Source organism: Lissotriton helveticus, chromosome 1_1, assembly GCF_964261635.1.
Source record: "Lissotriton helveticus chromosome 1_1, aLisHel1.1, whole genome shotgun sequence".
Lineage (NCBI taxonomy): Eukaryota > Metazoa > Chordata > Amphibia > Caudata > Salamandridae > Lissotriton > Lissotriton helveticus.
The window spans coordinates 1,081,394,568-1,081,406,650 of NC_136057.1; the positions used below are offsets into that span (position 1 = coordinate 1,081,394,568).

At 43.1% G+C, this 12,083-nt stretch overlaps 1 protein-coding gene across 5 annotated transcripts in view; it reads right to left on the reverse strand.

Moving 5' to 3' along the window:
• CFAP54 (cilia and flagella associated protein 54) overlaps positions 1-12,083 on the reverse strand; it is a 2,603,731-nt gene that overhangs the window by 830,973 nt on the left and 1,760,675 nt on the right. For all 5 annotated transcript variants that reach the window (XR_013608312.1, XR_013608313.1, XM_078677994.1 and 2 more), the window contains exon 48: positions 2,957-3,079. Coding sequence is in view for 3 of the 5 variants with exons in the window: in XM_078677994.1 (XP_078534120.1) it covers positions 2,957-3,079 (123 nt within the window). In the remaining 2 variants the exon portion in view is untranslated. The remainder of the gene's footprint in view (positions 1-2,956; positions 3,080-12,083) is intronic.

Genomic DNA, 12,083 nt, shown 5'->3' on the forward strand with positions numbered 1-12,083 from the left:
TTCTTTTAAAAACCTATCGTCCTGCCATACTAAGATATCCGAACACAAAATCTGCGTCTTTGATTCATTAAGTTTATAGCCCGTTACGCTACCAAACTCTTTAGTTAGTCGCTCAATTTCTTCAATAGCAAGTGCATGATTCACTGTAGCTACAGCAATATCGTCCGCATATGCGAACACAGAAAAGCAATAATCAAAAACTCGATAGGGTGGAATAAATGTGCTCCGAGACAGTTGTTTGATAAAAGGGTTGATATACAGGGCAAACAAAAGAGGGGAACAAGGGCAGCCCTGCCGGGTTCCCCGAGTTATACTCAAAGAATCGGAAAGCAGTCTCATAGCAGATATCTTAGCCATGGGGGGCTACATAAAGCGACTGTAAAGCAGCAATACATTTCTGGCCAAACCCCATTTTGTCCATAAGTCTCCACATATAGCCCCAATGAACGCGATCGAACGCTTTCTCAGCGTCGAGTAGGATGAGCGCTAACACTCTTTTCTCTACACCTGCAATATCAAATAACGTTATCACTTTATTTACATGATCAACCGTGCCTCTTTTCGGTATAAAACCATGTTGATGTTGGTACATTAGGGGCGTTATAACTTTAGACAGTCGGTTGGCCAGAATCTTGGAGTAGATTTTATTATCGGCGTTTAGTAATGATATTGGGCGATCCGACCAAGATCTAGGAGGATAACCCACCTGCGCCATCTGCGTAACTTTAAGCAGCTCATCCTTGATAATATTAAAAAACTGCCTATAAAGCTCCCCGGGGATTCTATCGGGACCTGCTGCCTTACCTAAAACCAAGCTTTTCAATGCACTTTCAAATTCCAACATAGTAATCGGGATTCCAATTCTTCTAGTTTTGAGGAGTCTAATAGTTTCAGCCCCTCTTCCAGCATTCCTGTCCAATCCCCTTCCGCCTCTACCCCACTCTGCTGCATATATAACTCAGAGTAAAACTGCTGAAAGATCTTAAGAATTTGGTGAGGTTCAGAATGCGATACCCCATTCACATCTCTCAATGCCTGGATATTTCTAGCTGACTCCTTCATCCGTAATCGCACCGCAAGCCGTTTCCTGATTGTCTCCCCGAATTCATGGCTTTGCATCCTAGATATTAAGTACCTTCTGGCATTCTCTGCGCTCCAAAACCCCAGCACATTAGCCCTCTCCTTTGCCACCTCATTCTCTAACTCAGCTAGATTGTTCATGCAAGTAGCAATCCCCTTAGTTAGTGAAGTTTCAGCCTCAATCAGGCGCTCATAAAACGTTGCCAATTCTTTTTTAAGCTTCTTTTGCTGCCATGAACTAAAACTAATACATACACCTCGAAAACACGCTTTAAAAGTGTCCCAAACTATACTAACAGTGGCCGTCCCATCATTATTCCGCAAAAAAATCTGAATCCACCTATCCATATGCTCCCTAAATTACATATTTAAACCTAATTTCCGATCATATGTAAAATTTAAACATTTAGGTCTATTAAGGCAACCCACTAATTCAAGCACGAGTGGAGCATGATCCGATGTGATCCTTGGATAGACACGTATTGTGGCCCCTCCCAATAAAGAAGCAGGTGCAAAGAAATAATAAAGTCTTACCAGCTTTTTGTGGGGGTAGGAATAGAAAGTAAAACCACTATCTTGACCCCTCAAACTACCCCCACACATCCACTAATCCTTGGTCCCTAACTAAATTATAAAGTGCCTTAAAAACTTTAGGTTTCCGCCCCCTATATTTATCAAAACCATCCTGAACTGCTTCATTTGTCAGATTTATATTAATATCTCCACATACCACCACCGGTTGCGGCCAAGTAGCCAATTCAGAATTTATTTCATTTAAAACCACCGCATCATCCACATTGGGTCCGTATACCGTACAAAGCGTTACCTTTCGCCCCTCAAAATTGCACTCTGCTATAGCCCACCGCCCGTTATCCATTAGTTTCCGATCTACGTTGACATAATTTCGTCTAGCAAGGATGGCTACCCCCCTTATCATACTAGATTGGCCTGTTGCGACAATTAACGAATATCCCAGTTCCTTTAATACCCCCTCTAAAACCACGGGATATGGGTTTCCTGAATACAGACTAAGTCTGGGCGAATATGTCTTAATTCAGCTGCTACCTTTTGTCGCTTTAACACATTATTCAGCCCAGACACGTTCATTGAGCAAATTCTTACTCCTGTTATAGAGATTTTAAATCAAAAAGCAAAACTCAGAAACGCCTATCCTTTCAAAATCAGATCTGATGATTATTATCAGCCAACGGCTGGACTGCCCTTTGCAATAAACATGTAATTCTAGTGTTAGTCGCTGTGAAATGCTTTCCCCCCTTTTTTTACACCCCCCAAGTACACCCTAAAGACTTTGAATGGGCACCCCAGAAAAAAAAGTCTTAAGGAAAACATAATGAGATCCAATATATCATACATCATTCTGGACCAATATTAGTGAATGAAGATAGGAAGGCAATAACATCACCAGCACAGATGTGTGCTATAAAGCTGTGATACATAAATCAGAGCATGAGTGGATCAGTCATCAAGATTGTTTAGCCTTGCTTGGCATCGGCATGTCGTTAGGAAAGTACACATTTCCAAAATCTGGTCACATTTTTGGGGATGGTTATCATAAGAGGAGGTCTCAATTTCAGCCCATCAATCTAGGTTTCTACAAGGTTTCAAATAATAATGTCTTCAGACTAATCTCTGACATCATTTTGCTTGTAAACAATTGCCCTCTCTTTTTTCATTTTTCTTGCGTTCAATCCACTCTCTAACATTCTAGTTGTTCTGAAGGATAACACAGAGTTTAAAGAAAAATTGTCAACAGGGAACTACGGCCCCAAAAAAAGGATGATGAAACTAAAACATCAGAAGTATCACATATATGACAGGCAACAGTTAAGGAGAAAATGCTGTGTTAAAAACTCACCTTGGATTTGGTAAATGGTCTGTAACCTTCTAAGTGATATTTTGGAATTTTGATGCCGTCATTGAGTTGATTAATTTCAGAGAAAGCCTCAGTATAAAACTTTAAATCTGTCAGAGCGTTTATCTATGAAAAAGTAAGTAAATGGAAAGTAAATTGTCATTTGTCTTGGCTGTGCTTTGTTATAATGTTCTCATAATTACAGCTGTGTTATCAGTATACTAGAATGCATGACTAGACAAGGACTGCCACATCATTTTAGAAGGTCATATCAAAAGGTCGTATCAAAAGTTATGGTGGATCTGTGGAATAGTGTCATCTTATATTATGGTATTACAGTTTTACATAGCTTATCATTACAGTGCACAAAGGTGGCTCTGACACACTTTCAACACAATGTATTATCCTGACGAGGGGTGATACCCCGAAACACGTGTCCAGGGATGGCGAAGACAGCGAAGATAGCAGAAGATCGAAAGATGATGCATCGCGAACACTTTACTACATTGACCAGAGTCCTTAGGGGCGACACCGCCGGTGCGTGAGTAGTGTGCGACCCCACCCCCATTTGTAACTTTAAAGCTCCCGTGAGCAGTGGGCTGACGAGCCTGGGATCCCACACCTACGCGCCTGAGTGGTACTATACCTGGCAGGTATTGGCAGCCATCGGCAACCCCAGTACACGGCCTATCCCTGCTGACGAGGGGTGATACCCCGAAACATGTGTCCAGGGATGGCGAAGACAGCGAAGATAGCAGAAGATCGAAAGATGATGCATCACGAACACTTTACTACATTGACCAGAGTCCTTAGGGGCGACACCGCCGGTGTGTGAGTAGTGTGCGACCCCACCCCCATTTGTAACTTTAAAGCTCCCGTGAGCAGTGGGCTGACGAGCCTGGGATCCCGCACCTACGCGCCTGAGTGGTACTATAACTGGCAGATATTGGCAGCCATCGGCAACCCCAGTACACGTCCTATCCCTGCTGACGAGGGGTGATACTCCGAAACACGTGTCCAGGGATGGCGAAGACAGCAAAGATAGCAGAAGATAGAAAGATGATGCATCGCGAACACTTTACTACATTGAGCAGAGTCCTTAGGGGCGACACCGCCGGTGTGTGAGTAGTGTGCGACCCCACCCCCATTTGTAACTTCAAAGCTCCCGTGAGCAGTGGGCTGACGAGCCTGGGATCCCGCACCTACGCGCCTGAGTGGTACTATACCTGGCAGATATTTGCAGCCATCGGCAACCCCAGTACACGGCCTATCCCTGCTGACGAGGGGTGATACCCCGAAACACGTGTCCAGGGATGGCGAAGACAGCAGAAGATCGAAAGATGATGCATCGCGAACACTTTACTACATTGACCAGAGTCCTTAGGGGCGACACCGCCGGTGTGTGAGTAGTGTGCGACCCCACCCCCATTTGTAATATTATCCTGGAGATATAAAGATAATATCAATAACATACAGCCAGATTCATCATTGAAAAAAGGGCTCGCAAAGGGTCAGAGTCTGAGAATCTGGCCCTTTGCGAGTGCAATTTTTGCATTTGGGATTCATCATCCCAAATGCAAAAATCGCTAATTGCGAAATCGCTGAATTGCGATGAATAGCATTTATGGAATCTCTATTTGAGATTCCTTAAATGCAATTCATTAACCATTTTTAAATTGCGAATTCGCTATTTTTGGCCGCTATTTACCGCAAAGTCTGACTTCGTGGTAAATAGCAAAAACTTAGACAAATGTACTTTAGTGCATTTTTCTAAGTTGGATGTTACACACACACATGTCCTTTGGACATGTGTGTGCGCAACATCAGTCTACATTGACATTTCAGGGGTGCTACAGGGTGTCCTTTTGAGACCCCTGGCACCCTTGAATTCGCATTCTTATTTGCGATTAGCAAATTGCTAATCGCAAATAAGGAATAACTCCCCATTCATTCCTATGGGCCTTTAGGCCAATAGGAATGAATGGGGAGTCATTCCTTATTTGCGATCAGCAATTTGCTAATCACAAATAAGGAAGCTGTGGAAATCGCATTTGAATGTGCGATTTCAACATGAATCCCGTTTTGCGAGTCCATAATAGCGATTCCTTAGTAATCGCTATTAAGGACTCGCAAAACGGAACATTGATGAATCTAGGTGTTAGTTCTGAGCACATAGTTTGCTTTGATTACATGAAAATTGTGATTTTTCTGTCATCAGATAAATCAGAAATGATCTTGCCTATTGTCCATTGCTAAAGCATTATGCACGTGGTCTCTAGAACCTTTCTGAAACTCAGATAACTTATTTCATGTTGTACATCTTTACCACAGTCATCTGAACACATGTTTCTTCTATTTTTGGCACATGCCCACAATATCTCAAGAAGTATTCACGGTAATTTCTAAGCATAGGCCACTGAGTCGATCACCTAGAAAGCATAATGTCGGTGTTGTTAATAATGAGCCCACTGAGCAAGTGTAGCTACTTGGGTATCAAAAAAGGGGCTGGGGGCACCAAACAGTACATTGCGAAAAGAAAATGCCTTGAGATTGACTTTGCTGCATGAATGTTGACACAATGTATTATCCTGGAAATATAAAGAACATATCAATAACTCAGTTCTAAGCACATAATTTGCTTTTATTACATGGAAATTGTGATTTTCTGTCATGAGATAAATCAGAGATGATATTGCCTATTGTCCATTGCTAAAGCATTATGCATGTGGTCCCAAGGACCTTTCTGAAACTCAGATAACTTATTTTATGTTGTACATCTTTACCACAGACATCTGAACACATGTTTCTTCTATTTTTGCCACATGCCCATAACATCTCAAGAAGTATGCAGGGTCATTTCTAAGCACAGGCCACTGAGTCGATCACCTAGAAAGCATAATGTCGGGTGTTGTTAATAATGAGCCCACTGAGCAAGTGTAGCTACTTGGGTATCAAAAAAGGGGCTGGGGGGCACCAAACAGTACATTGCAAAAACAAAATGCCTTGAGATGGACCTTGTTGCATGAATGTTGATGTAAACTGGATTTAATACCATTTAGACGATACTGAAAAGGCCAACACATTTATTGGAAGTCATCACAATTACTTCAGACTTGATGTTGCAAGGGTTCATCCCATTTTAACTGCTATAGGGTAAGCTAGGTAGATGTGCAGTTTCTCTGGGATCGTAGACGACAAACCAGTAACTATTGTGCTGTAATAATCTATCAAGAATGAGCAAGCTGCCAAGTCCCTTATTTCTAGATTGTTTTGGCCTTATTCAGGGGTGTATCCTTGGCAGAGTTAGATTCAACAAGCCAATTGCATTGCAATATTGTTTACAAAACAATGTACTTTTAATTTGCATTATTCTTTTTCTTGTCATTGGTTGGGCCCTCACTTTTTGATCAAAGTATTCCAGTCATCTGGCATTGAGGTGATTCCTTTATTGTTATTGCTTCCCCTCCGTTTCACTTTAGCCCACTGATCTTGAGCCAAGTCGATACCATTTCCGAGCATCTAGCAAGCCCACACACCTTGGTGATAATATAATTTCTCAGTGCTTAATTTGTAAAATAAATAAGTGACATGGCACTCGTCAAAAGGCCACATCCACTTGCACTGACCATTGCCGCTGTTAACACTGCCAGTTACAGTAACAATACAACTACCAACCATCACTCATCTACAAGAGTGACAATTCTGACTATTGCAGTCCCCCACGGATATAAGACTAGCATTGACAGCAGACATTATTCATTTTTTATGTATATTGAATTAATAAACAACAGTTGTTGGGCTCATCTCTAAATTAGACAAACATAGCCTGAAACAGCCTGGAAATGGCTAGAGGAGAAGTCCCCCCCCCTCGGCATGCACTCCTTACCCACACGTTCCGACGTGGCCAGGCTGGAGATGAGTGTAGTTGCAGAGTTGCTCCTGATGCATCCGGTGGTGCCATTCTTGGCTGGACTGGCGGATGCTCTGGAGCCCCACCGTTTGAGATCCCTGGACTCAGACTAAGCACGCGGGGGCTACTTAATCCCCGGCTGCAGCGGAATCTCAAGCCACCTGACATTCTTTCAATAATTGGGTCTATCCTGGAACTACAATCTCGACACTATAGCGGATGGGGAACGTGGCTGACCACATGGATCCTATGTTCCTTCTTCATTTATTTTTCTCATGTGTGGGTGATAGTTTGGGGCTGGTAAGAGAGTGGTATAAAGGAACACTGTTGGGGTTTAGTTACTCGGTTGGCAACAGTTCCTAGTTTTTTCCACAAGCGGTACTTAATGCTCAAGAAGTATAGGGAGGGGGAGGGATCTTTTATTTTCTGTTTTGTTTTATTGTTATCTTTAAACCGAGACCAGACATTGACGTACATGGAAAGGGCCAACATTAAGCACATATTGCCCCTCTCACCCAAACTTAGACACAGCATTGATAGACCCAATTACAGTGCAGGTTGCCATTGATACTTCAGGCATTGTTCATTTGTTGTACTGGAATGTTAACAGGATACTAGGCCCTGTCAAGCATGGCAAGATACTGAGATGGGCTAAATGTGATACGGCTAATGTGCTCCTTCTGCAAAAAACCCACCTTCCCATGCCTGTATGGGGTACACGCAGGTGTTCCATCCTGTCGTTGTTTGGGGATTACGGGGAACAGCCAGATTGATCCATCTGTGTTGACCTTTGGTGGCAGATACGATATGGCAAGATAACCAAGGCTGTAGGTTAAATACAGACTCTAAAGTCTGGGCAAAAGTCCTGGCCCCCAGCCAATGTTCTGTGATTACCACTTTAGTCCATGCAGATCAATCTGGCTTTATGCCTAAAAGAGCCACATGACACAACATTCAGAGGGTACATAACCCAACGGCAGTAGCTCATAGAATACCCAGGCGCTCCTGCTGGTGGATCTCCAAAAGGCATTTGACTCTGTACTTTAGGACTGTCTGTTTTGCCTGTAGCAGAAGCTTAACTTTGGGCCTCATTTTATCTCCTGGATGTGACTGCTGTACTACTCACTGAGGTGAAATTGAGGGTGGGGGTGGGAGGTTTGATCTCTGGCCAATTCCCATTGCATAGGGATGAGACAAGCTTGCCCCCTGCCACCCCATTTGTTCGCGTTCGCGATTGAGCCCCTGTCGGCGTGGATAAGGGTGGACGCCTTGGTGAAGGCTCTGGAGTTGGTGCCGGAGGTCTCTAACAGGATCACACTATATGCCGACAACATATCAATTCTCAGATCCCATGGAGTGTGTCTTGGGAGCACTGGAATCGGTGGCAGACTTACAGATCATTCAGGAGAGTTTCCAATACTTGGGAATATATGTGACCAGCAATCCCACAAGAGCTTGTGAATGGAATATCCAACACATCTTGATCGGGTGATCCAGGACCCGGGTTATTGGACAACGCTACCGTTATCCATAATCGGACGCTCAGCCATATACAGAATGATCATCCTGCGCTGTCTGCCAGAACAACTGCAGAACTACCCCTTCCCACCGTGGTTTTCAAGTGATATGAGTTCTTGCTGAGTGCTTTTCTGTGGAGGCAGGACACCCCAAGAATTGCTCTATCCAAATACTACAAATCCTTGTATTATAGAGGTATTGTAACTTCAGATTAACTTTCATACTACAGAGCATATCACCTTATAATTATAACCAAGTGGTGGTTCATCAGTGCATCTGATCCTGAGTTCGCAACTGAAAGGTGGCCATTACAGAGCACTCCTATCCTACATCTGCTGGATGGAGGGTCCCTACCGGTGCACCTCCTAGCAGCCACACAAGTGGCACTCCAGACTCTTACAGAGCCCTTGGCTGGAAGGAAAACCTGACAACAGAAATCCCATTATGGCATGAGACTTGACAGTCACAGGTCACAGCCCTAGAATGTTTTAAGTTCTGGTTTGCTATAGGTATCACAAAGTGGGGGACGTCCTGTCAGAGTTCTGGAACTACAGACAGAATATGACCTACACTGTTCAGAAATGTTCTGATATATGCAATTAAGACATGCTTTTATCCAAAATATTTGAGGACTCACGGACATACCGGAATAAAATACCCTGGAGTACAGAACAGCCAACTGACCACAAAATCTCACAGATTTACCAAACATTAGTTATCTTAATATATTTGTAGAGCACTCATATACCCTGAGGTGTCTAGGCCCTAAGTTGGACAGGAGACTTCCTCCACACGACCTGGACGCGCACTTGAATGGCTTCATTCTGGGAGGGGATGTTGGTGTGTCTACAGAGAGCATTGGGATGGGTGCTGCCGGGAACCTTAAGTTGATTCTCCTCCACACAACAGAAGAACTAGATGCTGAGAGGTCTCGCACAGCCATGCTGTGACTGGGGGTAGGTGATAGTGAAAACAGAATTGCCAGGGCCTAGAAGGATAACGAACCCCCACCATATGAATGGTGGTAATAGGGGCTGGATCTTTGCATGAGATTGGGAATTTCCATATATAAGGCCAGAGGTTACCCCTTTAAACATTATAAAATATGAGCAGCATGGTGCTAATACCTAGGCATCACACTACAAAGGCCTGAAAATTCTAGCTACTACCCGAAGGAAGACATTTGGTCCTATGAAGGAGGGGTTGATCCCAAACAACAGGAAAGAATACAATGGGCTGATGGGTGGTCTCGGGGAGGGGTGGATCATGTACTTCTTTTTATGCATATGATCTCTAACATGCAATGTTAAACATGGTCTTGGCTAATTGTTTCACTGTTGTTCTGTAAAATCTTACAAGTAATGACTGGTGTATTGATGGTACAAAAATAAATAAAGAATAGTGATAAAAAATAATGGAGACGCCCCAACAACAACGGTTAGTGCAGAAGGGGGGATCAATAAAGATGAGATAATTGTGTTTAAGAACATACGGAAGGAGCTGTCTGAAACAGAACAGAGAATACTCCATGGTGGTACCAGGATAGTCATTCAATAAACACCATGTCAGCAAACTGTCAACATTGCAAATGAGTCATAAGCGATAGTAGCAACCAGAAAAGCATGCAGACAAAAAGTATGGTTCCCTGGACTAATCTGTCTGGTAGAAGACATGATCTAAACATGCCACCTATGTCAAAGCACAGGGAAGCTATCATGGCCAGAACAGCCACAAATTTCCAACCTCCCTGAAGCAATTCAGTCAATTTTGGCAATTGATATTGAAGGAATGCTAGACATGAAAACAAGTTACTTACCTGTAACTTCAGTTATCCAGTATTGGTATCTTTCTTAGATTCACATGCTTGAATCATCCCGTCCGTCAAGGTAGGAGTCTCACGGCAAAAATATAATAGTAGTAATTCATATCATCATAGGCAACTGGGCATTTCACAGTCACTGCAGTAGCCCATCCATATCCTTTTGTAAAAAGAACCAAAGCTGAAACACAGCCAATCAGACATTAGCACCCTCCAGAACACTCCACAGAAAGGCAAGACCCTCAGATTTTCTAGCACAAGTAACAAGAGTATTTATAATAATAATTATAAGGGAAGCCTCTCTGGGGAGGAGGGTGGGTTCGCATGTGAATCTATGAAAGTTACCAATACTGTATAACTGAAGTTACAGGTAAGCAAATTGTTTTCTTATCCACTATTGGATCTTTCATAGATTCACATGCTTGAACCAGAATAGCTAGCAAAGAATAATTATTCAAATTTAATGTTAGAGGATGGCGGGTACCATATAAATAACTATTAGATAACTTTGGGCCAGATGTAGGACCATTTTATTTTGCGGCTCGCAATTTGCAGCTAATTGCGAGTCGCAAAATAAAATGTACAACAGTGTGTTTAACACTGTTTGCGATTCCCAATGGGGTGGCAAATTGTGAGACTCAATAATATTAATGAGCCTCTCGAAATTTGCGAGCCCATTGGGAATGACAGGCCCTCCCATGGATGGTGGCCTGCTGGGCCCTGCAGACCACCTTGTCTGGGACTGCTTTGAAATAAAGCATTTTTTTTCCAATGCAGCCCGTTTTCCTTAAAGAAAAACGGGATGCATTTAAAAAAAAATGAAACGTTTTTGTTTAATTTTTTAAGGGCCGGCAGTGGTCTGTGGGACCACTGCCTGCCCTTAAAAAATATTTTCGCATGCATTTGCAAAGGGTAAGTGGTCCCCTGGGGACCCCTTCCCATTTGCGAATGCATTAGCACCTACTTGAAGTGGGAATTGCGAAGTGGGAATTGCGAGTGTTTTGCAACCGCAATTGCAGTCGCAAAACATTAGTACATTGTTTTAAGACTCGCTGTTTGGAAGGAAACGCCCCTTCCAATTAGCGAGTCGCAAAATCTATTTAGCGAGTCGCAAATAAATTCTGACTCGCTAAATAGGCTTTGTACATGGCCCATGACGCTTTTGCATGCGCAAACAGGTTGTACATCTGGCCCTTTATAAATAGACCCACATATATATGTACACATACCAATATTTATAAAGAATCACGTAAAAAATATAGAAATAACATGTCAACAAAATACCACTGAATTGAAATTAATTATTCACCTCCAAAACAGAGGCTTACCTTATTGAAAAAGGTTACGTAAGACTTCCTTGTCCTACCGCGCTTCCGCATCGGTGGTCATATCCAAGCAGTAATGCTGCAAAAATGTATGCACGGTTCTCCATGTTGCAGGGCTGCACATTTTCCCCAATGGCACCACTGCAAAGAGCGCCACTGAGGATGATACTGCCCTCATAGAATGAGCCTTAGGCTTGAAAGTACGTGGCCTGCCTGCATTAGCATGGCAGAAATGAACTGCAGCTGTAATCCACCTGGCAATCATTGCTTTAGTCACAGCAGCACTTGGTCTTTGTAAACCATAGCCGTTTTTGACTGGCTTGCACAGGCTCAGCTTAAGTGCAATGGGGACAAGTCTGAGGTACTTCTGTATGGGTTTTTTTCCCCACAATTTAGGGAGTATCTTTGGCCCACAGAGTACCCTACACCTAATTCTGTGGGCAATCCTGTTAAGAATCTGAGGGTCTGGTTTAGTGAGGACTTCTGGTTTTCTACGAAGATAAAAAAACTTGCCGGAGTGTGCTTTGGTACACTGAAATCGCTTAGGAAGTTCCTTCC